Here is a 27,336-nt window from a genome sequence, read left to right on the forward strand (position 1 = left end):
AAACTAGAAGTTAGTCTCCTCTTCCCTGGGCAGGGGACCTATTGCGCCTCTGTTCTTTGTCTACCTCTTCTTGTCCCTGTTCATCTTTCATGTACCTTCACTGAACCTAACGTAGCTCAGTAAACCAGCAGAAAACTATCCACTTTGGGTTGTGTTGCTGCTGTTGCAGCAGTTTGAATTGGCACACAGAAGGTCTGACAATCTAAGCAGCGTGGGAAAGGTGAGAAAGGGGTCAGGAGATTTTTACACACACACACGCACACCCACCCCCAACCTTGCTAAGAGTGAACTGTTAAAGCCAAACTTCAGAACGTAGTTTAATGAAATCAAGTACTTCAGAAACCTCTTTAGAAAAGTCTCTGCATTCCTGTTACAAAAGCGAGTTGCAAATAAGTATAAATACCTTCAACAAGTTAAATGATACTTTGATGTGGAAATGTTATGAATTAATAATGCCATTAGAGAAAAGCTGCAGTCATCCATTTCATCTGTACTGGAAAAGTTATCACCCACTTGCATTATTCAGTTGTCCCAGACAGTTAGATCCAAACTGTGGAAAGATAGATTTGATAACACTTAATCTCTTGCTAACAGATCAGAGCTAAGATAAAATTACACATATATCCTTAATTTGATATTTCAATGAAATTATATTTTCAGTAGTCTGATAAATGTTTCCTCTGAAAAAGAAAAATGAAAAAGAAAATGAACGAGCAAATGCTGATCTTTAGCTGAGCTAAAAACCCAAAGAATTGGAACCAAACTGTATTTCTGAAATCATATTATGTAATAAATTTTTAGATTGAGTCTTTGTGGAAGAAATGGAAGTGATCAAGATGCATGTTTTTTCCCTTCTCCACCTGACCCCAGTCCCGCCAGACAGCAGTATACACAAACTGCTATGGAATTCCAGAAATCTCACACCATATTTATTTTATCTTGCAACATGTGCTTATTGGAAATAAGAAGGCATTACATAATTTTAAGAAACAAAAGCCAAAAATTAGATCCCTAGTGGTAAATAAAGCGTTCTGCTTAATCATGACATATGAACTCTAGGTATTTTGTATTGGTATTTAGCTACATCATAAATCAGGACTCTTCAAGTTCTCAGATGAAGAATGTAACAGCTGCTTACCCAATGGCTGCATGGCAATTGCGCCTTATTTTTCTTACAGTAAGAAAGGTTTCAGAAGCTGTCTGAATCTGGTCAGTGGAGCTACCTTGTTTGTGAACCAAGGTGGAAGTTTCCTTTATCTCTTCTGTAGTTGGTCCTGCATTTTTAACATACTCTTCCTTGGAGTGTTTCGCCTCCTAAATCCTGTTTTTACAGAATGTATCAGCGCATTTATCAGCTCTTCAGTTATCTTAAAATACGGGAGTTTGGAACATCTGAACTCATGCCTATGAATCTTCAAAAGATTTAAGTCAGAGTATATAAATGGGATACATAGATTCTGCCTGCCCTCAGGGCTCCCTCAGCTTTCACTTACTAGCAATGCTATTTTCAGTCCTTGTTAAGAGTAATTTCTGCCCCTTTTTTCATTACAGTAATGCTTGTAAAAGGTCAGACATTTGATCATTACCTTGCTATATTGGGTTTGTGGGCAAGGATTTGGTAGCAGGGACAGGGGGTGGCTACAGGGATGGCTGCTGTGAGAAGTTGCTAGAAGCTTCCTCTGTGTCCTACATAGCCAATACCAGCTGATTCCAAGACAGAGCTTGGCCAAGGTTAAGCCAGCCAGTGACAGTGGTAGCGCCTCTGGGATAACATATTCAAGAAGGAAAACACAAACCAGCTGAGGAGCAGTTTTCACAGCCAGAGGCAAGTGAGAAGATGTGAGAGAAACAACTTAGCAGGCTCCCAGGTCAGTGGAGAAGGAAGGGGAGTAGGTGCTCCGGGCACCAGAGGGGAGATTCCCATGCAGTCTGTGGAGAAGACCATGGTAAGGCAGGCTGTCCCCCTGGAGCCCATGGAGGATGATGGTGGAACCGGATACCCACCTGCAGCTCATGGAGTGTCCCATGCTGGAGCAGGTGGATACCCAAAGAAGCATCCTTGTTGGAAGCTGGAGCAGTCTGTTCCCGAAGGACTGTACCCGTGGAAGGGACCCATGCTGGAGCAGTTTTTGAAGAACTGGATCCCGCAGGAAGGTCTCACTTTTGGGAACTGTGTGGAGGACTGTCTCCCATGGGAGGGACCCCATGCTGGCGCAAGGGAAGAGTGTGAAGAGTCTTCCCCCTGAGGAGGAAGGAGCGGCAGAGACAACGTGTGATGAAGTGATCACAACCCTCATCACCCCCCTGTGCTGCTGAGGGGAGGAGGTAGAGAAAATCGGGAGTGAAGTTGAGCCCAGGAAGAAGGGAGGGATGGGGGGAGGTGTTTTAAGATTTGATTTTGTTTGTCATTCCTCTGATTTGTGTGGTAATAAATTACATTTCCTAAGTTGAGTCTGTTTTGCTGGTGATGGCAGTTGGTGAGCGATCTCTCCGTGTTCTCATCTTGACCCATGAGCCTTTTGTTATATTTTCCCGCCCCTGCCCAGCTGAGGAGGGCAACGATGGAGCAGCTTTGGTGGGCACCTGGCCTCCAGCCAGAGTCAAGTCACCAGACTTCAAGTCATCAGACTTGCCCAGAATAGTGGGTTCCCATGTGGATGGATATTGTCTTGATGAGATGCTGCTATGTTGTGTTTTTTTGGGAGCTGTGGCTGATGAGATCTTACAAAGTGAGGCATGCAGTGAGTTTCTGTGAAGGGCCAATGTTTTGTTTGTTGTTTTTCTGGAATTGGGAATATAGCTGGTTTGTGTGTCCTTTGAGACAGACTTTGTTGAAAGGCCTCATATTTGTTAAATCTTGTGGGAATTAGTGTCCCTCTAATACTCCTTTCCTGGATCCAGAATTGGGTATTTCAGAACTCTTATTATGGTTTGTATGTATCTTTATGGGGAGAAGAGGGTGCAACTGCAAGGACGGACTTTGTGGGATCTATGTCTCTTCATCTCAGCAGGTTATTGCTGAAATTTTTATTCTTACCAGTGTAAAACCTGAGCATTCCTTTCAAAGGTTTTCCTGCAGTGAAATGTTCTCCACTTTGATGTTATTTGCATCTGGAGTCAATTCACATTCAGACTTAGGACTTCTGAAACTTCCTTAGGAACAAAAAAGAAAAAAAAACCAAAGAGATTGTTAGAGGAGGTGGAACCTAAAAGGAGGAGGGGATGTGGAGTTAAGGACAGCAGACCTCCTGTGGATGAGATCTTCACATGCGCAAGGCTTTTGGGTGGGGTACCCCTCCAGTGGCCTTGAGTGGTAAGCTATAACCATGGTAAGCTGTCCTGGCAAACTTCATGTTGATGTTTTGGTTCTGGGAGAGGAATTTGATGCAGTTGCTGATGCTTTGCACAACAGAACTTAAAATATATTCTTTCTAGGCTCTTATTTATGCCCCATCCCTTTCCCCATTCTTGTATCCCTCTTTCCCTTCTTCTCAACACACCCTTTTCTGTTGAGACTATCAGAGTAATTTCAGTACACTACAGAATGTAGTTTGAAGTCCTGCTGACTGTTCCTTTGATCAGAACACAATGTTTCTTTGCCTTCCAGACAATATTAACACTGGAAGTAAAAGAACACTAGAAAGTCAACAGAAGAGACTGTGAAACATGTTCATTTAAATGTTTCCTGTTGTTTGCTGATGCTACTGTGAAGTTTCATCTTAAAACATATTGAAATCATTGCCTCTTGGCTCCAAAATTATAAATAAAAAAAATTCTTGAGGGTGATTTGAATTAGTAAAATGATGAAAACTGAAGAAACTCAGGCAGTGGCTTAGATTTCCATTTCATAACTTCCTTCTTTGTGCTTTTTGGGATTCAGTGAAATTGTTACTAAAGTTTATTTAAACATGTCCTCTGATGATATAGTAAGTTTGGTAGCCAGCACTGATGAAAGGCTTTGAGATCAACAGATTTGATGGATCACATGTCAGTCTTGGTGTAGATGCTTCTTTTTTCTCTTGATCCCTGCTTGTTTTCTGGTGGCACGGGTAGCACTTTTTGGATTGTTACTTTTAAGAAATGACTGAAAAAGCTGTACATTTGAATCCCTCCTCTTCGTATTTTTCTCCCTTTCTTTTCCCCTCCCCTCCCCTCCCCTCCCCTCCCCTCCCCTCCCCTCCCCTCCCCTCCCCTCCCCTCCCCTCCCCTCCCCTCCCCTCCCCTCCCCTCCCTCTAAAACTCCTTCAGCAAGCCTATATCGGGTTTTAAATAATTGAAATACTACCTTACAGTGTATATTATTGTGATTATGACACCTGCACTCTTTGTTATGAAAGGGACTCCATATTTCTGTTCAAGTGGCACATTGGGGAAAAAACAGTTCACTTCAGTGTATGAAAAACAAACTTAGAAATCCCCATCAGCCTTTTGAAGGAGTTGTCTTGGACCTTACTTTGAATATTAGGAAGTGTATAAGAATGAGTAGGACACTACTGTATTCCAGTAAGCATATTTCTGCATAATACTTTGGTGAAGATAGCTCTGATATTTTATGCATTTTTCTTGACTAAATGTATGTCCTTCCAGGCAAATTTAGGTTGTAAGTTTAGTTAGATGGATTTGTGGCTGGTTAGAGACAAGGTGATCTTTAAGTCAGCTGACATTTCAAGTTCATAAAGGTAGAGAGAAATGTGTTTTGCTTTCATCTTTCTGTCTAGATTGTCAATTAACAGATTCTACTTTACTAGAGAATTTGAGACCGTTCTCTTATTCTGTCAGGCCAATTCCATCAGAGAAGTTTCTGATATTTCTTCCATTGTGACTGAAATAGAAAACTAGTTATTGATGATGCCTGAATAGAGTATGCACGTGTTACGTCTTGTCCTGGCGCTTGGAGAGAGTGGTTGTGCAGTCGCTGTTGAACAAATGATGGGTTTTTTGAGAGTCTGGATAATAATTTTGATAGTTAGAGAAGGATCAGCACAGATCATTTTAAAAATACAAAACAGTGAATTTTCTTACAGCTATTCAGACTTGCACATTTTAGGTTATCTTCCTCAGCTTTTCAAGCTACTCGATGGGACTTTTAAACCTGTATGTATGCATTTTTTGGGTAGCTTTCTGTTGAAGCACTCATTCTGAACAAATAGCCATGTGATTATACTGTTTTGCTCAGTTTGGTGTGAGTACACAAAAATTCCGCAAATATAAGAAGCGAAACACTTGAGTGCCAGTAGCTTACAAGTACCTTTCTCTGACAGCTGCAGTTTCTCTGCATCTTCTGATGCTGAATGTCTAATATATCCATAGTATGATGCTAAGGGAAAAGTGGCTCTCTAGACTTGGTTTTGGTTATATTGGTAAAAGTATTGTATTCCTCTTGCACTCTTAAGTTGAATTGTTCCTTTTGTCAGACTCAGGGGTTGTGTTTTTTGGTGTTTGTGTGTGGTGGTGTGTTGTGTGAGGTGGGTTTTTTGTTGGTTTGTTTTAGTTTTTTTGTTTGTGGTTTTTTGTATTTTTTGTTTTGTTTAATTTGTCTGAAATATTTAAACAAATATAATTTGGGTCTGATTCCATAATCCTGTAAGAATTGATTTCTGCCAGTATAGAAGACTTCTATTATACTCTAAAGGTTATGGATTAAGAAATTATTTTCTCTCTGCACGATTTTGTTCACACTGCTAATGCTTCATGTTGTGTGTAAAAAGAAATAATTCTCAGCCTCTTTAGAAAGCACTCTTGATTTGTATTGCTTTTGGTATTTTGTTCAGTTTAACATGGAAGATACTTAGTATGTAAACTGTATGCACCTTTTTGGGAATGAAATCTAAATCAAATTTCACATTCGTATGCATGGAGATGTCAGTAGGGGAGCCAAAGCTGAAACCTCGCATTAATTTACAGTAATATCTCAACAAAAAATACTGTGGAGGGACTGAAATGCAGGGAGATATAAGTGTGTGGTGAGAAATACAGGAAGAACTCTGAATTGGAAGCCATGTCTCTCTTTAATCCAGTTTGTTTTACCAATTAATTGAAATAATAGTGATCAGTAGCATTTTATAGATGGAATAGTGACTAACAACAGTGGGATTCACAGATGCTGGATATAGTTGAAGAATTTCAGTATGTGGGGTTTGAAAGCAAGTACAAACACTTGATTTGCTTTTGTAAAATTATATTGTAAAAATTTCAAACCATTAATGTTTCCATTAAAGGAGCACAGGACATGATTGCAGTCTCTCTAAAGTTTTGATAACACTTGATGCTGTGTAAAATGGGTTATGTTAAAGATGAAGGTGAACTTATGTTATATTCTCGTTTATAACTTCTAGAAATATAAAGAGAAAGATAAACACAAGCAAAAATATAAGAAGCAGTCAGAGTCCTCACCATCCTTGGTTCCATCCCTTACTGTAACTACAGAGAAAGTAAGTCAATGTATTTTTCCTCATTTATCATTTCAATTACATGAAAATTTCATGATGTAATCATTCCACTGTACACACAGGAGTGTTATGGTAGCATAGGTTCTATAATTCTCAAGTACACTTGGTATTTTTCCCTATACTGTAAAATCCTGAAGTACTTTGAGGTTTATAATACAAAGAAAGGCTTAGATGTTTATAATGGAATAGTGAGTGATTTAATGACCCCAGTCAGATGCCACTGATGCCCCAGTAAGTTTTATTTAATTGACTTATGTTTAATGTTTGAGAAGTTGTAGAAAAAAATTTTCCTTTGAAATTCACTTGTGTGTACTGAGCTGTCACTGAATCTGTAAGCATTTAAGGTGGTAATTATGAAATTACAGCTCATGCTTCATATAGTTGTCTTTTTAGCAGTGTGCTCCACTAGTTTCTGTGGTCTTTCCTTCCAGTTGGTCTTTCCTTCCAGTTATGGTGGCAAATGCCTTACTCAAGAGACAACATAGAGGGTTAAATAATGACAGTTCCCATTGTACTCTCTGGGGGTTGCTTTCACTATCCAGCAAGCCAGTGACACTAATGATGGTATTACAGAGTGGGCAGGGTACTGAGAAGTGGGTTTTCTGTCTTCAGAGGTGGAAAGCATTTGTCCCATTCATGTGGGCATGTTAGAATTAATTAGCCATCGGCACATAAGCACTGTCTTTTAGCACAGGCACTAAAGCTTGGCTTAGTTGTATGTAGTTTAGTTGCTGAGATGCAATTTGTGCATTTCCATATAGTACACCAAGACCTTGCCAGGACAGGGTAAAACATTTGAAATACCAACTCTCTCTAGTCCCTGAAGTATCACTCAGCTATTGCTATCAACTTCAGGAATCCTCACCAAGAAAGTTACTTTTTTATTATAGTTTGGATATTTCTTTATTCTCAGTAGTGGGATTATTAATTGAAGGATGTGTACATGTTAACATCCCATGACTTATGACTCACGGATCTGATAAATTAATCTTGGTTCTGGTTCTGCTATATTCTTTTTGACACTATTGTGCTGAGATTTATAGTCAGTGGTTTTCTGAATCAGTGGTTTTCTGAAGCTTCCAAAACCTCGTTATTTGTGAGAGAGAGAGAGAAAAAAAGAAGTTAGAATCAATTTGCCACTTTGCTGTTTTGATTTAAGAGCTATTAGACATTTCAATCAGCGAGTGAGACAGTTTTTATTGAAATTAAGTTGTAAAACTTCTTGAAAAATACTGACTGGTGCATGTGCTTTGTTATTTCATTTTTATTAATTTGTCCTGAACATACTGCTCTCAAGTCAGAGACAACTGATAGAATTCATAGCCTGTAAATGAGGTTTCTTGTGTGGGAACTTCCTTTTAACTCTTAATTTGTACTTTGATTAGCTAATCATCATCATAAGTTTTAGCAAAAAGTGATACTACTATCACTATTGCGATACTTCACACTATTTGTGTGAAGGTTAAATATGTTGAAATACTGGTTATTTTGAGTCCCACCTGTTAGAATATGCTTTTAATGTTGAAGGCACAATTGGATTTTGTTTTTCTGCTAACCTCTGATTGCTTTGATCTCCCTAGTCTTTTCCTTATGGCAAGGTTTATGACTCAGTGGTGTACACTTTAGTAAGGTGAACAAGAGCAAAATCCCAGTTTTAGCAGAACTCGATTTAATCCAAATAAAGAATTAAAATCTTGTGGAGTTGTTGACCATGCTAATAATCAAGATTGTACTATATATGTACAGCAAGTCAAATAAAATTTTGTATGTAAGTCTCTAGGATTTATATTAGAAGCATTTTAAATATTTTATGTTCATTTGAATCCCTAATCCTCACCCCATTGTTGTCTTAAAATTAATTAGATATTATTACAAAAAAAAAAAAGTTGTGGCTCTTATGGTTGGTGGCAAGGTAGAACTGGAGGAAATAGGAGAGAGAATAGAAACACCCTATAATTCTAGAACTTCAATTACAACTGAATTTACCTAAAAGCAAAGTATTCATTCTGGAAGTTAAATATAAACTCATGTCTTTTTAGTTTTTTAACCTTTTACATCCTGGGTTTTTGTTTTGGTTTTGGTTGGGGTTTTTTTTAATACCTAATTTGTCTGCCTTGTTTTCTGTCTCTCTATAATGCTTCAGATTGTCAGGAAAATTGGTGTTAATTTTCTTAAAAAAATAGTATAGTAAGTGTGATTCTGTTTATTTCAAAAAGTATCTGCTGGATAGTTGAAAGTGACTTTTTGTGGCAAGTTTCCTCAGTTACTGTAATTTTTTTCCCCTAAGTCCTTTTGACACCATTTACATGCATTTGTTTTTCTAGGTTATATATTCATAGTGTGGTCCTCAAAAATTTGAAATTTTAATAATAAAACAAGCTTTATATTCTTCTGTGATAAATATTTTGTTCAGAATATTGTATTAATGTTGCATTTTTGTGTCCTTTTACATAGAGTTGTTAGAATTGATGTCTTTTTCACAGCAGTCTGTCTTTGCAGTGAATACATTATTTTATCATGGTGTATAATCACTTCTGCCACCACATCCTTCCTGTGGGGAACTGGAATTTGAAATGAATTTTATTTTTCCTTTTTAAAGAAGTTAAATCCTTTGTGAAAAAGTGGTAATGACTGTTTATGCAGGTGATGCCTTAAAGTGTGCTTTTATCTGGATGAGTGGCTTCTTCAGGTAGATTTGTGAAAGGCTGCAGAACAGGCTGTGGATTTACACGTTTGTTCTGCAAAATTTAATTCCAATAATTTTTACTGAGGTTCCAGTCCAAATGCTTGTGTTGAGGTACAAGTATGTTGTTTGAGAGGCAGTTTTGTGCATCCCCAAAATGTCTCAGCAAACAGTGCTTAGTGTGGACCAGTTAAGTTTGAAAAAGTTTGAAATAAGAAATTGTTAACTACTCTGGTTAACTTGCTAACATTTTTCACTTTCCTTTTGGGGCGTAGATACAGAATGTTTTAAGAAGGACAAAAATGACTTAGGAATTTCAACTCTCTGCCTCTTCAGATGAGGTTTTCTTCCGGCCTTCCTCCATTTAGTCCTCCTACAAGCTCCTGTCTCAGGTTTTGAGCTTTGGCTTGTATTGAGAGTTTAAGAAAATGTGTGGTTTAACAGATTCAGAAAAATAGCAGTTGTCTTTTTGCTTTTTGGTGGTGGTGAAACTGTTATTAGTGAAAACAAAACTCCAAAACATTGATGTACATAAAGAGACACAAGGCAGCAAAAAACAACAAAAAAAGCCAAATGTGGTGGGGTGACCCTGGCTGAAGGCCAGGTGCTCACCAAAGCTACTCTATCACTCCCCTCACCCCCCCCCCCCCCCCCCGAAAATATAATGAAGGGGTCAGGATAAAGATGGGGGGAGATTATTCACCAATCAAAGGCTTCCCAAGGGTGTACTGTGTAAAGCTTTCCCAGAAGTTTTAAGAATTGCTACAAATGGGTGATGTAACTCTTCAGGGAGCACAGAGTGATGTATGGGGGGTGTAAAAATGCAGCTCTCTGCTCCAAGATGGCCATGTGAAAATGTGCTTTTTGGGGGAAAGAACCCACACAAACTGGTTTATGGGAAGGTGTTGTGGTTTAGCCCCAGCTAGCAGCTGAGCACCAAACAGTGCCTGCTCCTCTTTCCCCTGCTCCCTCAGTGTGGGAGAGAATGGGGGAGGATGAATGGGGAGGAGAATAGGAAAAGGTAAAACCTGTGGATTGGGATAAGGACAGTTTACTGGGACCACAAAGGGAGAGGAAAATAACAGCAACAGTACATAACAGCCAAAGCCAGTGACAGAGAAGAGTTTGCTTGCTGCCTGGAACCCAGTGCCGAGCCTGTCTCCAAACAGCGATGACTCCCCAGCCAGCCTGATGTCATATGGCGTGATGTCAAATAGAACGGAATACCCCTTGGCTAGTTTGGCTGAAGCCAGTCAGTAAATAACCAGGGGTGCCTCTATTCTCAGATCCTTGCTCCCTGTCACTCTCACTTTCTTGACCTCAAAAAACCCCAAGGCAAACAAACATTATAGCTTTGCTGTGGCATATTAAGGGTTTTTCAAGACATTTCTGTTAGACCTTTGTCTTTTGGAATTTAGCATTTCAGAAAAGCAGTTTGTTTAGTGGTGGGTAGGTTACTGTATAAACCAATTTAAGGTTTGTGCTGCAGCTCCTATTGCGTATCTTAAGGATTCTCAAAGTGTTTGATGTAAGTGTATCTGGTTTAGGGCACTTTGTTGCAATTAACTTCTTAAAGTAAGGAATATAGTCTATGAGGAAAAAAACCCCAACTGACTAAATGATACCAATTTTACTTTGTTTAAGGTATGGTTATGCGTCATGGTTATGTTCAATATATTCTAAGCAACCATGTGGATTTCAATCCATTTTAAAGCACCTTCCAAAACAGGAATATCTGTTGGAGCAGAAGTTTCAAAAGCAGCACTGCAACGTGTGTGTGTTCTCCAGAATCAGTTACAAACAGGATTCAGGCTTGCAAATCTCTGCAGACTATATGCAAATAAATGCCTATTTGTCACTGCCCAGCACTGGCCAGTCTGTAGAGCTATGTTAAACTCATTCTTTCCCTTTGAAATAAATAAATAAAAGACTTGCATTAATGGAGAAGAGGTACTAAATAACAACAAAAAATGATTCTTCATACCTATAGAAAATTATCCTTGAGTAGCCAGCAGATGAAACTTAGGAAAGGAAAGAATTGGGTAAGAGAAGAAAACTTGAATCCCAGAAAAAGCCTGACTTTTGGTTTGGGTTATTGCATGTCTGGAAACCCTTTGTTCAAATGACCCAAATTTGAACCACTGCTTCTTAACTCAGGTCAAGTGACACATCAATTTCAGGAAAATTGAGCATACTTGTGGACTTCGTAATAGTTCAAAAAGTTAACTACTAAACTTACCTTAGAATTGACTCCATCTTCATTAGAAACAGCTACCAGTATAGTAATATGAATTTAAGGTAAATTATTTTTACCATTGTACTTTAACAAATTTAAACTGTTTTTCGTCACTGTTACTCAGAAAATCTGTAATATATTTTTACTGCTTTTCTAATAATAATTCATATAGGGTAGTATGGAAATAAAATGAAATTTTCCTCTTCTTCAAAGCTTGCATATTTAGTTATCTTCTGGCATTTGCAAATGAAAAGTTAAGTTCTGTGTAAATGTCTTAGCTGTTCTAGTAAAAACAGGGAATACTTTTTATACGTGCTATACAAAGCTGTGTGTAAAGATGGGGAAATATTCTGCTGTAGGCCTAAACTCAACAAGCATCCCAATCAGGGAAGAGAAAATTTGTTCATATGCTCAGTTTTAAGAGACACTGTGGTCTTTTGTGTGGTCTTTAATGCAGATTAATTTTGATTGTTTTAAACTCTCTTCTCTAAAGAACTGAAAAACAAACTACACTTGTTTTGAACAGATTGATCCATATTCTTTTGTTGAAGAAGCTTTATACAGTCAAAAAGTTATTTTACTTGCTGGCTTGAGTATAAAACCCAGTAGAATACCATTTCTTTTTTCCTAATTAGGCGTTAATTTTCGTTTTTACTTCTGATACTAAACTGCTATTATAAATCTGGTTTTTAAAAAATTATGAAAATATATTCCTTTTTGTGGTTTCTTAATACTGCGTGCAAAGTTTCCCTGCCCACCTAATTACTCTCTCTGAGACTACTTTGACTGTTATTTACCAATATGAACAATTCTGACAAAATATAGCAGAAGAATATCAGGTCTAAAGATGATATTTTTGAAAGCCCTGTGCAGAGTTTACAGATGTAGAAGGCCAGAAGTTCTTGGGATGCATCTGGGTTGAGGGCAGAATCTTCATTGGGAGTTTTAAAGATGTCTTACGCTGTGTCCTTCCTGTCAGTCAGCAGGTAGCCAGTCATTTCTGCACATGTCTTGGCCAGCTAAAGCTCATCTGTTGTCTTTACCTGGTGATAACTAAAGAAATGGCTGAATGGGATAATTTAGGCAGCAGGAACTCCTGAGTTGATGGTGGGAAGCAAAGACATACGGGGCAACTGGGCTTGTTGGAGTTGATTTTGATTTGGTGTTGAGACTGTAGTCTTAAAAATGCAAGTTCCCAGGTTCTGAAGCCTTCATCAGTTCCAGTGCTGATGAAACAACATTTCCAGTTTGAGAAACTACATAAAACCTGTATTTTCAGAAACGCATTTAAAGTCTTGTTTTTAATTTTTCGTTTTTAGCAGCACAATGACAACATCCTGTTTAAATAGGATATAAAAACTCTGTAACCACAGATATAAGATGAATCCGTTTACCTCAACAAAGTGAAAATTCCAACCAATAGTGATGCTATTTTAGTGCATTTTGTTCAACAAAATGAATGTTTATGTACTGCAGTTATTTGCTGAAAATCTTACCAGTGCAGTCTGTGTAATTCCTGCTGTTGCCAGTTACCTTAGTGTGTGAACAATTCTAAGTTTATTTGAAAGAATAGGTTGTTTAAACAGTTACTTGTTAAGAGTTTTTTGTGTGACCTGTTTCTTTTCTCTTACTTCTTTTCTCTTACCAAATGCTAGACATACACAAGCACTAGCAACAACTCCATGTCGGGCTCCTTGAAGCGGTTGGAAGATACCACAGCTCGATTTACAAATGCAAATTTCCAGGAAGTTTCTACACACGTTTCAAGTGGAAAAGATTCTTCAGAGGCTAGAGGGTCAGAGAGCAAAGGGAAGAAATCTGCAGGTCATAGCTCAGGTCAGAGGGGAAGAAAGCCTGGTGCTGGAAGAAATCCAGGAACAACTGTGACTGCAGCTAGCCCTTTTCAGCAAGGTATTTATTATTTGTTACGCTGTAACATGACTTTGCTTTGACATGAATTAGAAATCTTGCATATTTAAAACGTGAAAAGTACTTCACCCTTTATCCTCTATAATGGCAATGTTGTTTCACTTTAGGGACACCCCCACCCCCCCAACTTTTTTCAGGGAAAAAATGTTCATTGTGATGATGTGAAAAAGAACTTTGCACATCTTTAAGGGGCAAAACTGATGCTTTTGTTTAGGCCGTTAAGCTATTCTCTTCAACTGCTAAAATCAGAAGTTTCTTTATGTGCTGAAAAGTTAGTCTGGGGTAAAATTTAATGTATGACTTTAAGAGTCTTTCTTAGCTCTTTAAGGGAATAATACCAATGTTTTTTAGTTAGTGCAAATTAGAATGAAACCATGCTACCTCAAACATAGGCTGTCATGGCCCCTGAACAAGTTTACAAGATGCAGACATTTGAAATCTACCATTTTTCTCAAAGGGAAAGGCCTTTTTACTTCTTATTTTTTGTCCTTGAAATATAAAAGCAGATGCCATACAAAGGTTTGACCTCTCTAACATGCTAAAACCCATTAGATGCAATGTTGGCATTTTATTATGGCATCTTCATCAGAGTTGAAGAAAGATAAAAACATTAAAAGGTTTTTTTATCACTTACAAAACACATTATTTTGAAACACAACAAATTATACCTTCTATAAAGTATTTTTTCCCATAATTTTCACTATAGCATGTAGTAGTTGACTGTCTTTTCTGCTTTATGATGTTGTTCTTTCTTTGAGTTTATGCAGTGAGCACTTTTAAATCTGTTTATAACTCAGTATTTCAGGCTTATTTTACTTTTAAATAAAACAAAAAAGTCTGGTTTTATTTAAATTCTCAAAACTTTTGAGAATTGCCTTCTGGAATCCTGCATTTAAAGAAAAATCTTGCTCAGTGCAGATGGTGAAATAGATCTTTAACATGTGCATGTATTTTTTAAAAGCCTCACGAAGTGAAGTCGGTGTAACTTATTTAAAATACAAAACATAATTTTAATTATTTTTATATCGCTGTATTAATATAAGTGATATTTTAAAGGACTTTTTTATATCTAATGTATTTTGGAATTCGTTCTTGATGGAATAGTCACCATCAGCCTGAGTTCTGCATAACAGTACCCACGTGCACTCACCCCTATATAGTTACTGAATTTCAGTGAAAGTAGATGTTTGTGTTTCCTAAGTGTGCTAGCACAGTGGTGAAACGACTGCCTTCCAAATATTACAGAAGCAAGGTAATTGTATTTCACAAAAGATCTTTATGGTTCTCTGACAGTACTAAAGAAATCTTAAAATGCCAGTTTTACACACTTTTCTCCACTTCCTCTCCTGTCGTTTTGAAAAATACCTTTTCTGTGGAACGCCTCCTCAGCCAGGGCAAATTAAGTGCAATTGCTGTTCCCTTGACCTGTGTCACATCCTTGATTTAGGTAGAATGGTAAGGAAGATTGTAGGTGTAGTGATCATAGCATGTTTCTATCAGCCTCCTTCTTTTTGTACATGTGTATGTTTAAAAAAACCCTATGCTGACTTGCACCAAATGTTTCTTGTGGCTTCAAAATATGAGCGATGTCAAAGTTGCCTAAGCAGCAAAGTTATTCTCCTTCTATTAATTTTCACTTTCTTTGTGCCCCAAATTAAAATCTGAATCTCAAATAGGAACCTGAGAATTGGATCCAGCAGAGAGAAGCTATGAGTTGTCTTTAAACTCTTGGTAACACCTTTCATAAAGTCCTTGCTCTTTAAAGTTTTGTATTCTAAGATATCTTTCCCATGAATTTTCATTATCTACAGGGGAAAAATGTATGTTTTCTTTACCTTTTTTTTTAGGAAGTTTTTTGGGCACTCCTGGGAGCATAAAGTCATCGTCTGGAAGTTCAGTTCAGTCTCCCCAGGACTTTTTGAGTTTTACCGACACAGATCTGCGAAGTGACAGTTTCACACATTCTCAACAGGCTTCATCAACCAAAGATGTACATAAAGGAGAGACTGGAAGTCAAGAGGGGAGTGTCAATTGTTTCACTTCCCTAATTGGTCTTCCGGCATCATCAGCTGTTTCCCAATCTAAAAACTTTGACAGCTCACCTGGAGACATAGGTAATTCAAGCCTTACTTCTACAGCATACAAGCGAGCTCAAACTTCTGGAATAGAAGAAGAAACTGTAACAGAAAAGAAACGTAAAGGAAATAAGCAAAGTAAACATGGGCCTGGTAGACCCAAAGGAAATAAAAGTCAAGAAAGTATTTCCCATCTTTCAGTTTCTTCTGCTTCACCAACATCATCTGTGGCATCTGCTGCAGGAAGCGTGACAAGTTCTGGTCTTCAGAAATCTCCAACTTTGCTCAGGAATGGAAGTTTACAAAGTCTTAGTGTTGGCTCATCTCCCGCAGGTTCAGGTAGGCTGAATTGGATTTGTTTTCCTATCTCAAAATATGTGTTCAATATTTTAGCCATAATTCTGAAAATGCTTTTCAGGAACAGGCTGTCTTGAAAGAAAGTAAAATTTAGAACATGACTAATGGAAGAGTAAGGTTTGGTCCATGTATAGGTGCCAGTGTGCTGTAGGTGGCTGTAGTAGATTGACATGTGTATTGGCCTGTATGCTGTATAAATGCAGGTTTTGAGGCCGTAGGGGGAAAAATATGTTGGATGAAAATAGCTCTTTGGAAATGACATATGACAGGTTTAGCTAAACAAGCGATAGTTTGTACAGACTCTGGTCTGTACGATCTGTACGCAGGGCAAACAAAATCAGTACTCAAGCCCCAGGCTGAGGATGTTGCTCAGTTAATTTTCCCCAGTGTAGCTTAACTAAAAATCAGGATGTCTGTATGGAGAATTATCAATTTAAACATGTAAAAGGATATTCTGAATCTGGACCCCTGTGCCGCCAGATGGCATTTTCATATTCTTGTGTGCTTTTTAGCAATTGAAACTGGCCGGTTTGTTCTTCCTCTGTTCTAAATGTTGTGTGCATCTGGGGTGTGAGGGGCTTTCTGTTCCCAGCAAACCTGTGTGTGGAATGACCTTGCAGAATGCTCTATCTAGCAAAGTCTCTGTTGCTTTGAAGTTTCTTTTGAGGCCTTTATGTTTGGATGAAAAATACAGCAAAGTGATACCTTGTTTTGTAACTTTTTGAAGTCTTGTCCTTTTTGTTTTTCTAGTGGATTTTTTGCCTTTTAAATTTTTGTTAATTTATTTTTAAAAAGAGATGGAACATGAATGTTTTTGGTTGTGGGCAGAGTTTTATGCTATTATATTATATATTTTTCACTGTAGAAGTAAGAGATACTTAAAAAATTATGCATACTCCAAGTCTTACTTGTTTCAGAACAAGGCAGGTACTTTAAGACTTGATCTCAAAAGCACATTGTTTTAAATCTTTGTTGGAAACAGGCAAATAATGATTTTTTAGATGTAGGTAATAATGGCAATAGCAATGGCAACTATATTAAAAAAATTAATAAATTCCTGCATTGAAATCAATAGGGGAGGAATGGTATGTGACAGCACTTCCTAGTTCACTGTCCATCTGCTTGATTAAAATGTTATGCACGGAGATCATCCAATAGATTTAGATCAGTGTTCGGATTATTTTAGTATGAACTTTCTTATTCCTTTGTAATCCCTTGGAGGTGGATTATGTATTGTTGTAGTTGGAGTGACAGATGGAAGTACAAAATCTTGCTTTGAAGCGAGCGACCTATTTTTTCCACCTTACGTTTGTCTTAGATTATCCTGGTCTTGTCAGCTTCTACAACAGGCCTTTCTCTGGTGAGGTCCATCCTTGCTTCCCTTGTCCTCTTTATTTCACTCTTCCATCTATAAATTCCAGTGATTAATGTTAAACTCCTTTTGCAAAAAGCTTTGAAATGGCTGGAAACACTGGGTAGGTTTTACTACCTTTATCATCCTATTCAGCCAATAATTTCACCTCTGTTTAGTGGACTTAGATACTGGCATTAGACCTGTCCTCTAAACCAGCGATATTTTCTGAAGGTGCCAGAGAATATAAATGAAAAACAAACAAACAAAACCCAAACAAAATCACCTCAGCAGAAAGAAAACACATAAAACAAAACCATATGGAATGTCTTTGCCTTTAGTGTGAGCTCTAAATTCATCCACAAACTTCTGCTTGAGTCTTAGTATATTGTTTTAATGTGCCCTTCTCCCTGATTTCCCCTCTTTGGGTTGTAGTGCTGCTTTCCTCACTTCATCATAAGCATTTTTTGGGTTTAGCAGTGAATTTACAACTTTGCTACAATGGGAAAGGGCATGTGAGTGTTATCAGTATTACCAGGAACATAACGTTTTCTTAGGTATGATATGCTGATGTTTCTCTTTGAAATGTCTCTTTATTGTCCAGTAACAAAAATCTGATAAGTGAGTCTAAACAATTTGACACAAAACCCCAAATAAGATCTTGTGCACAGAAGTGTAGTGAGAGAAAATGCAGGGGGAAAGCCGGAAAGATTTTACTGACTCTTACTTGGAATTGCTTTGTTATTTCAAGGAAGTAGAATCAGGAATGAGTTAGACCATATTTAACAAAACGTTTGAGGCATTTTTTCAAGAATATCCTCCTCAGTTTTTTAAAAATAACTTTGTTACCTACACCTATTTTAAGCTACCATTCTTTTTCTGTTTTCTAAAGAGTACTTGTTGAAATCCATAAAAGTTATGAAAATCGTTACTTCACACATGTATGATAGCCCTGCTCACAGATAATGTTTAAATTTGGTGGAATGGGAAGGAAAGATTATTTTAAAAGGCAGTGCATATTTATCATTTACTGTTTATACATAATTAAATGTCTTCCATAAGACTTTTGATCAGAGTAAGCACACAGAGCTCATTTTGTGAAAATATTTGTCCTCTGCAAACTTTTTTCCAGTCCACAGAACGTCTGTTTCTGTGCTCAGTAAGAACAGAGATGTACCAGGAATTGGACAAGGCTGTGCAATTAAAAGCTGTGGCAATACATACACTCAGGTTGTATTGCAGTTGCCACACAACTGATCGAATGCTTTCAAAATTCTGAACCCTTCAGTGTTTGATCTTAATGCTCTTTATAATTTTTTTTTTCCTGAAATGTATTTATAATCTGATGGGAAACACTGTGCATTACTTCAACACTGTACTCAGAGGAATGAAAAGTAATTTAAAAGAATGAAATAAAATTTAGTTGGTAGAGTGATAAGGAATTTCTATATTACATTAACATTTTTATAGAATACCTGTCCCTGTTAAAAAAAGCAGCTTCTTTAGCCAGTAACAGCTTATTTATAAACCATACTTATCTTTCTGCTGAAAATTCAGAAGCATTGCAAGTTGGTTGTCTAAGAAGACATAAATCAGTTGTCAGTGGGAGTTACAGAAAGCTGATACAGGTTGCCCCAAAACGGGCTTGATGTTTGGAATCGTTTCAGGATCTACATTTCATATTGGGGGAGGGAGGGTTTCATCTGAATTCTGCAATTTTATAGACCTCTCTAACTTTTAAAATGTCATACTAGTATTTTCAGGAGTAAGTTCATGCTCAGCATCTTTTTAGGGAGTAATACTAAAAGAGTTCTAGTACAAAGTATTGTAAAGCAGTTATGCCTTCTGCTGAAGATTTCTCTTTTTTTTTCGCTTTTTACAACAATGGTGGTTAAAGAACAGAAAAACTTAATCCAGGGACAGTAGCATCTTGTCCCAGTGCTTTGCTAGTAGTAGATTACAAGATCAAATGCTTCTTTTACCATTCTTGTACTTTATTTCACACTATAGTGCAGAAACTAATAAAGTGGTGGGAAGAAGAAAAAAAATATCAGTTATGATAAATAATATTTATATATTCTGTATTTTTCTGTCAAGCAGTTTGTATAGGCTCTGGCTTCTTTCTTTGGAATACACTCCAGTGGGTGAAGAACTTTTTGAAAACTCATATCCCATAGTAATAGGGTAAAAAACCCATTGTATGTGACTTCAGACTTTGGTGGAATAATGCAGTGAGGTAAACTGAAAAGCATCAAGTGTCAGAAGTGAACTGAAATTTATGTTTTATGGTAGATGAAGTTGTTGCAGTTATCTTCATAGAGTGCTTTGAGCATATAGAGGTGCTTCTCTCTCTTTCTCAGTTCTGTTCTTGATTTGAATTGTACAACCAGTTGTATAGTATCAACTTCAGTTGTTAAGGACTTCAGGGGATCATTTGCTTCAATATTTTAATTTTTACATTTCCCTTATGAGTACTTTAAACCCTACAAGAGCTTATAAAGCAGTTCTCCTCCTCCCTGCATCCCGAAGACTGGAGAAAGTTAAATTCCAAATTGGACCTCAAAAGTGTTAGCCAGTTCTTTCAGCACCCCTGCACCATCTTCTGGAATTCCTGTCACAATTGAGGCAAACTTGTAATTTGTCTTCCTTCATTCTAGGTAGTCTTTATGTCTTCTGCAGTCAGATTTCGGTTTCATATAGTTTACTAAATGCTTCAACTTAGTCAATGTATTTTATTTTCCTTTCTCCTCTGATTCAAGCAGTGATTAAGTGTCTGCCAAAGGCAGATGTGATTGTACTGTTAAGTACAATCTCTAACACCCATGGGTGTTAGAGAACTCTGAATTTCAAAGTAGATGAGTATGTTGGAATCATTCTCATTGAGATGGAGCCCCTCAGAGGTTATGTTAACTCTTCATTATGCTATCTTTGAACTCCTCTGTAGGCACTGACTTACTGGGAGAGTTTGGATAAAATTACTCTGAAACAGTTTGTACTATTATGTTTATCTGTGAGGTGCCCCAGAAGCTGAAGCAGGAAACAAAGGCTTGCCATGTTAAAAAGCCAGTTTGTATTCCAGAGGAGATAGAACAGAAAGGAGACATTTGTGCTAATAGGTATTATTGACCTTTTAGAACTAAGCATGTATAGAAACCACACAAGACAAAACTCTTGTGCAAAGCATTTAATTCTTCATATTTGAGACTCAACAGAGATGGTGTTGGCTTGATACGAGAGTAAAATGTTAAAATTGATGATTTTGAGTGTAAAAAATGTGGAGATACTTATCAAGTAATTGGGAAGAAATCACATGAGGTGGAAACTTCTGAAAGTGGGGATTATTGTGAAATGGATCCTCCTATCAATGTTCGTAACTAAAACAAGTTTTATCAGCAGCTACACTTACAAGTAATAAATTAGTATTTCCTGATAAGGAGTACCTCATATTTTCATGTTTTTGGAGTGGCGGTGTTAACTTGCGGAGTTGTAGAAGACTGCTGGATAGTTTATGTTCTGTGATTAGACTGTGTGTGATACAAGAAAGAAAGAAGATGTAAAGATGTAACGACTACTGGTGGTTATTGTGAATTATGGAAAATAAGTAATTTGGACTTTTTGGGGGTATTTTTAAAATAAAAGCAGTGGTATAGTAGTCCACGTTTCAACTGATGCAGCACGACATGTTAAGTAAAGACCTGTAATGACAGGAAGTCAGCAAACCTTTACATTACATGTAGTTAATGGATAAATCTCAATTTCATTTTGATTAGACAATTATTAAATCAGAGTGTTTACTTTGGGGTGTGTTATTTCCCTGTGCACCTGTTATCAGCATTATGCTCTTTATTGGAAAATTCATCAATTTCTGAAAAAATTGGGTATGAAGACAGGGTAAAATGAGTCTCTTGGTAAGCAGAATGAACTAGAAGTTACGTTGGTGAAGCTAAAGTAAAAGAATCTATCTAAGAAAAATGGATGTGTACACACAGGATAAAGATGGCTTTCTGGGGAAGGAAGGGCTGGAAAGGAAAAGGATAAAGGGGAATCATCAGTTGTGTCTTGAGCTTCCAGTGCTGAGCTCTGTTAAAAAGGTTTGAATGCATAATCAGCAAACTAATGAGAAAGGTAGCTCTGTGTTCAACAGAACGCATTTGATCTTCAGGATACTCTGTCCAGTTCTGGTAGCTGCTATGTGTAAAGAAGAGAAGAGCCATGAGAAGGATTTAAGGACTGGAGAAAACACATTATTGTAGAAAAGCTGAGGAGTGAATTTATCTGACTGGATGTCCCATGGGGAACTGAATACTGATACTATAGTGATCCTTAACCTAACCAGAAAGGTGAAACATGATCAAGTGTGAGAAATTTGAACAATTCTCAGTAATAGTTCTGAAAATTTAGAGGTAATAGGGATTCCAGAAGATAAGTTTAGTTGAGCATATTTATTGGATTTACAGGTGCAGTAAGTTCTAGGGCTAAGAATCAAATCATGTGCTCACAGAGACTGTTGTTTGGCTTTTACCTATGAACCTGATTCTGTGGTGTATTAACCTTTTGATTTCTAAAAGGAAAAATAGCATGTGCATCAGCTTGGCATATGAAACAGACTGTAGCTGGGCAAGTAATGAGTTTTAAAATACAGTAGTTATTAAGGAATAGTCAGGCAGGTTGGGTCTGCAGAAATTAGCCCCCACACGGTATGTTTGATGTTTTTATCAAAGATTTGGAAGAAATTAAGAGATCTTTTTTCCTTGCTGTGAGGGTTTATGTTGGTTTCTAAAAAGGTATTTTGTAAGAACTGTACTGATATGTAATAAGAGTTTCTTGATTAAGAAAGTTTTGTGCAAAATAATACTGAACAGTGGTCCTTACAAAAGAAAACAATTTTGAACAACTAAATAATGATGGAGAACTGAACATTGTCTGATTTTGAGATGTATTAGGAATAAAAGGCTGTCAGCAGCCCTGTGATGCACATTTCAAGAAGGGATAAAAACTCTATTTCACTTGAAGTTACTCCATAGAAATTGCAGGTAGCAGATTACTATATTTAATTCTGATACTAATTTCCTGCTAAAATATGAATATAGGAAAGTTGAGGCACACAACAATCAAGAGTTTTAAATGTTTTTTCAGTGAGTCTTATGCTCTTGAATAAACTGAAATATCTTTGGAATGATTCAATTTACAAAAACGGTGAAAATTGTGATCACAGTTATTATGCAGAAAGAAATAATACTCCTGGTGAAGATTTTTTCATTTGTAATTGCACACTGCATACTGGTAATGACCCCAGTTCCTGTTTTTTAGAAAGAAGTTGAGAGTAAAGTACAGACCTGTAGTAGTCAATTGAAAGGGCTGCTGAAAACAAGCAGTGTTCAGCGTTTCCACCTTAGAAGTGTCCAGGCTGCCTGACTTTCCATGGAAGTAGTGCTTTGTGCTTTAGGTGCACCTCAGTTCTGACTGTGAATGTCATGAGACTAGGAACTCTTGTAGCATTGCTTTGAAACAAAACTTGATTTGAAAGAAAAGAAGAAGTTTTCCTTTCCCAAAAAACTGCAGAGTTTTGTGGTGTTTTGTTGGGGTTTTTTTGAGTGTCTGTTGGTGTTTGTTTGGTTTTATTTGTTTTTGGTTTTAAATGAAAACAGATGTGAGGGCTTTCTGAAGTAAAAAAATGTCCCAGGGAAGGGAAGGTGCCTTCTAATAACTAGGGTATAGCTTGCATGTCAATCTGCCCTAAGATCAGAGAAGGTCTTGGCAGCTGTGGAAATGAGGTTTTGCCTGACTAGTTATGAGAATGTAAATGTCTCTCAGGTTAAAGTGGAAGTTGTGAAGATTATTTACTTGAAACAGGATTCCCAAATTATGGTGTGACTCTGGTCATTAGTTCTTAGTTGCATTTAAAGTTATTAATTTACTTATTTACTTACTTGTTTATTGATTGATTGATTGTGTGCTGATAGTCAATAGCAAATAGTATGTTTAAATTATGAACTTGTAATACATTTCAAATTCTAACACCCCCACGCCCTTAACAACAACAAAACCCATGCCCAACAATGGGCAAGAGAATCTGTTTCTTCCTGAGTTTCCTTTTAGGTCTTTCATTTAAAAGCAAAGTCAGGGAGGTTTTTGTAGTTACTTGTTTCAGGAGGAAGACATAAGAGTTTTAAAAAGCGATTATTTATAAAATGTTTGACATTTGGTTTTATTCAGGCTTTGCATATACTCTACCCAAATATTAATTTAATTGTTAATAAATTAATTTCTGTAGGTCTTGATATTTGCCCACACAGAATTATTTGTAGAATTGGCATGTAGATAGAGTATTTTTGAAACTTAATAAGTATCTGTATGAACACATTGGCTTTTTGTCAGTTGTATCTGTATTGGCAGAGAAGAAAATGGACGAGGGGGTTTAAAAGCAACCGAAGTTGCTGTACTTGCTACTTTTCAAATTTGGCTGTAAAACTTTGGTGATTTGTGAGGGAAGGTTTTCAAAGAAGTCTGTGAACTTTCGGTAAACTGTACGCCTAGGAAGTGCTGTGCACAGACTTGGTTTTAGGTTTGAATTCCTAATAAAAACTCACTTACTTGATAGTCTTAGGTAATCTGGGTAAAATATATTGTCTGGCTGAGATCTCGCTGGCAGCTTTGCTGTTGTTGTTGTTGCCTGCATAGCAAACAAAATAAACTGACTGCGTTTCCAGGAGTTGATTATCTTTGCAGATGCATGGAGTAAAAGTGTTCGGCATTAGCGTTACTATATTTAAAAAAAAAAAGAAAAGCAGAAGGAGAAGATGTGTTGAAACTTCCAGTTTTGTGCCTGGATTATAGTTCTTCAGCTCTTCTTACAAAACTAAGAATTAGAATTTAAGGTAGATCAAGGGAACAAGGAGAGCTGAAGCAATTAGGATTTCTCTCCTATCAGATGTCTTTGTTGCAGAACTTGATACTATGTTTAGAGGTGTCTCTCTTCTCTGAAGATCAAGGAAGTATTCCTTAAATGAGGTTCTGCTGCTGCATGAAAACTGATGTGAGGTGCACGTAGTGGTTGCTTACATGCAGCTGTTTAGTTCCTAGGATCTTCTTTAAAAAGTCAACTTTAAAAGATGTATATTACAACTTAAAAATCTATATACACAAAATGATATCAAATGAAGAGTTTTTAGAGTGTGAACATTTTTCGGCATCTGGAGCCAATTTACTAGAGTACAGCATTCCTTGTAAGTCAAACTGAGATAGCAATCAGTCTTTTGACTCCATAAAATCTGTTAAAGGTGACATGGGAACATAAAAAAGTGTGTGTGTGTGTGTGGTGGGGAGGGAGGGGCAAGGAAGAGGTTTGACTGTAAAAGGAGCACTAGAACAATTTACGTTGCTTGGTAAATTGTACTTTTGAGATCTTACAGACTTCCAAGTCTCTCAGAAATCAAATATACCTGAAAAATAAATGATGTGTATGTGTTGATAGTATTTGCAGCATTTTGGTCCTTCTGAAGACTGTCCAATTTATATGGTAAAAGTCTTTTGGTTGTCTGTTGTCTGTCAGAGGTGATAGCACGAGAGTCACGTTTTTAAAATGAGAAGGAAATGTACTTTGCATTTAAATTTTCCATTTATTTGATGGGAAGAGCTGCAGTATCCAAAGTTTAGCTGACTGAAGTTGTTTCAGGATTACGATCAGGTGGCTAACTTCTATATAAGAAGAGACTCTGATGTCTAGAGCTGTTGTGGATTATCATAATAATAATTTCTGAGATTCCCCTATAAAGTTTTAAAAACAAAACAAAAAATCAGGTAGAAATACTAACATAATGTTAGTGGTATAAGGAAGACTAGTTATCTTAAAATAATTGAGCTTTTAACTGATAGATGTTGCTTGGCAACAAATCCATTAAGACTTGAAGTGGGCAGATTCTTGTGTTGATGTATACACAGGAATACAGGTATGCATAGGATCAGACCAAGTGTCTGATTATCAGTGTCGCGTTTCCCTGTGCTTCCTTCTTACTCCAGTAATTTATTTTACTTGAACAGTAGCTTTCTGAAGCTCTAGATAGTCTATGCTGTGGCATGATACGGTGTGTGTCGCTTCGTACAACACTGGGACATGAGTGCCACAGCAGTTCCTGCTCTGGAGTGAACTTGGGAAGTCAGGCTGTCCCCAGGCAGCTTCATGTGCTCTGGCTGATGACAGTCCAGATGCTTGGCGCTGTTTAAAATGCAGGAACTAATTAGCATAGCTTTACAGATACAATTGAAGATAGCTTTGCAGATGCGATCAAAGATTTCCATAGCTTTTGTATGTAAGAACACTCTAAAAAAGGGAGCTGTGGAATCAGCTGTCTGTATGGGTGTAAGAAGACAATACATCTCAGTGCCTTTTCACTGTATGGCAATTCCTGATACTTTATAAAAGTTGCCTGTAAGAGTTGCTTAAAACCTGCAAGATCTTTGTCTTGATCCACGTAGATGTGTGCAAAAAAATGGGCATAAATAAGCCAATACCGATTTCCAGATGATTAGTGAAATAAACATCTCTTTCAAATGCATTAGGCTGAATTGAAAAGGCATTATAGGAGTTAGATATAAAGGCGTGCAGTACACACACAAGGTGTTGCCAGAATACTCAGCAGAACAGTTGCTGCCAGGGCTTTTGTAGTGGTAATACAAGAAACAGTAAGTGAAACAGCGTGTTTTGTATTGTTAGAAAAGCTGCTGCTTGTCTGATTCTGAAATGTAAAGTGATTTTTTTGTCCAATTTAACTAAGTTGGGATTTAACACTCAGATGCAAACTCATATTCTTTTCTATACTTTTTATCCAGCTTGTCAGTGGAATTCTTAATTTTTTAGTGTCAGATCTGATAGATATATAAGGTGTCTGTGAGAAGGCCATAAGAATAACATCAAGAAAGCTGTTAATTTTGATAGTGATCTAGCTTGCTGCATATGTTTTCATGAGGGGAAATTGCATACAGTGGTAAAAAGATTCTGAAGAAGGTTCTGATTAGACCAAATGACTTTGAAAAACTGGATGTTTAAAAGTCCAAAAGACTGAGCATCTGTGGTCTTTGGACCAGTGTAGCTCTGGAAGCTTGAGAAGACATTCATGGAAGCTTTAAACAGAGCTGAAGAGTTCAGACACGTGTCTGGGGCTTGTGCATGAGTAATCCCATCAGATCCTTTGTGCTTGACTTGGCTTTATATCTATTCCCCATTGTTTATTTGTTTTGAACATTTACAAGAAGGATTTCCAGATAAGACTGACTAGAGGTTCCAAGTAAATTTTAAAAACACCAACAAACCCACCCTTTTTTCTTTCTTTTTTTTTCCTTTTTTCTTTTTTTTTTCCCTTTTTTTTTCAGTGTGGTAACTGTCATGGAATAGTTCTTGATCTGAAGGATTTAGTGCTTGGTTACAGCAAGTAACATTCTTTCAAGGGCCAAAGTTGCTAGTCTTTCTTCTGCTGTGGGAGTACTGGTAAGCTTAGAATTTAACTTTAGTATGCATACCAGTTCCTTTAAAACCAGGTAATGAACAGTAAGAGGATGGTGACTAGAATTCAGGTACTGATGCACAGTCAGATATAAGATATTTTGAAACTAATTGGAATGAACAAGCTGGAAGCAATGAAGTCTTCCTGTGCAGCATTGATTTTTAAGAAGAATAATTGTCAGGTTTTAAAACTCGCAATTGCAGCTACCATAAAGATTAGGTGAAGAAAGAAAAGATTCAGCCAAGACTGAGAGGAAAGTGTGTAAGGCAGCAGAAGTGGAAAATAAAGAAAAACAATGAAAGTGGAGTTCAGCTATTACAGCATATCATTTTTTTGGCATATATGATTACTGTTCACCATCCCTAACCTTTTCTGACACCTTAACGTGTTGGAGTTCAATAGCTTGGCTGTATAGCATAGGAGAAAACTGGGTGGCTGGGCGTACTTCGGTGTAGGAAAAGTCAGGAAAGAGGTAGCTGCCAAAGAGGCAGTTTTACCAGGAACCCAGACAGTAGCTCTTTTTTCCTTCCAGAATAAAACACCTTTTTTCATCTGCCTTCTACTAATTTATGGGGTGTGGAGGGGAATAGTGGTAGGGGAACAGTTCTCCTTCTGTTCTGTGATGAGGCTTGGGGGAGCCTAGAATTAGCTCCATCAGTCACAAGGAGGGCTGATCTAGTGTCGGCCCTTCATCGTGTAACTGGATGAGGTTTGTGTTAGAAGAGTTTGTTTCAAAGGAATTAGGTTAAATAGGAC

At 37.3% G+C, this 27,336-nt stretch overlaps 1 protein-coding gene across 2 annotated transcripts in view; it reads left to right on the forward strand.

Annotated features, from left to right (window-relative positions):
- MLLT10 (MLLT10 histone lysine methyltransferase DOT1L cofactor) overlaps positions 1–27,336 on the forward strand; it is a 135,867-nt gene that overhangs the window by 56,858 nt on the left and 51,673 nt on the right. For both annotated transcript variants that reach the window (XM_084279699.1, XM_084279700.1), the window contains exons 8-10: positions 6,336–6,431; positions 13,024–13,279; positions 15,145–15,711. In XM_084279699.1, coding sequence (XP_084135825.1) covers positions 6,336–6,431; positions 13,024–13,279; positions 15,145–15,711 — 919 coding nt within the window. The remainder of the gene's footprint in view (positions 1–6,335; positions 6,432–13,023; positions 13,280–15,144; positions 15,712–27,336) is intronic.

This window comes from Gallinula chloropus (genome assembly GCF_964237585.1).
Source record: "Gallinula chloropus genome assembly, chromosome: 2".
Taxonomy (NCBI): domain Eukaryota; kingdom Metazoa; phylum Chordata; class Aves; order Gruiformes; family Rallidae; genus Gallinula; species Gallinula chloropus.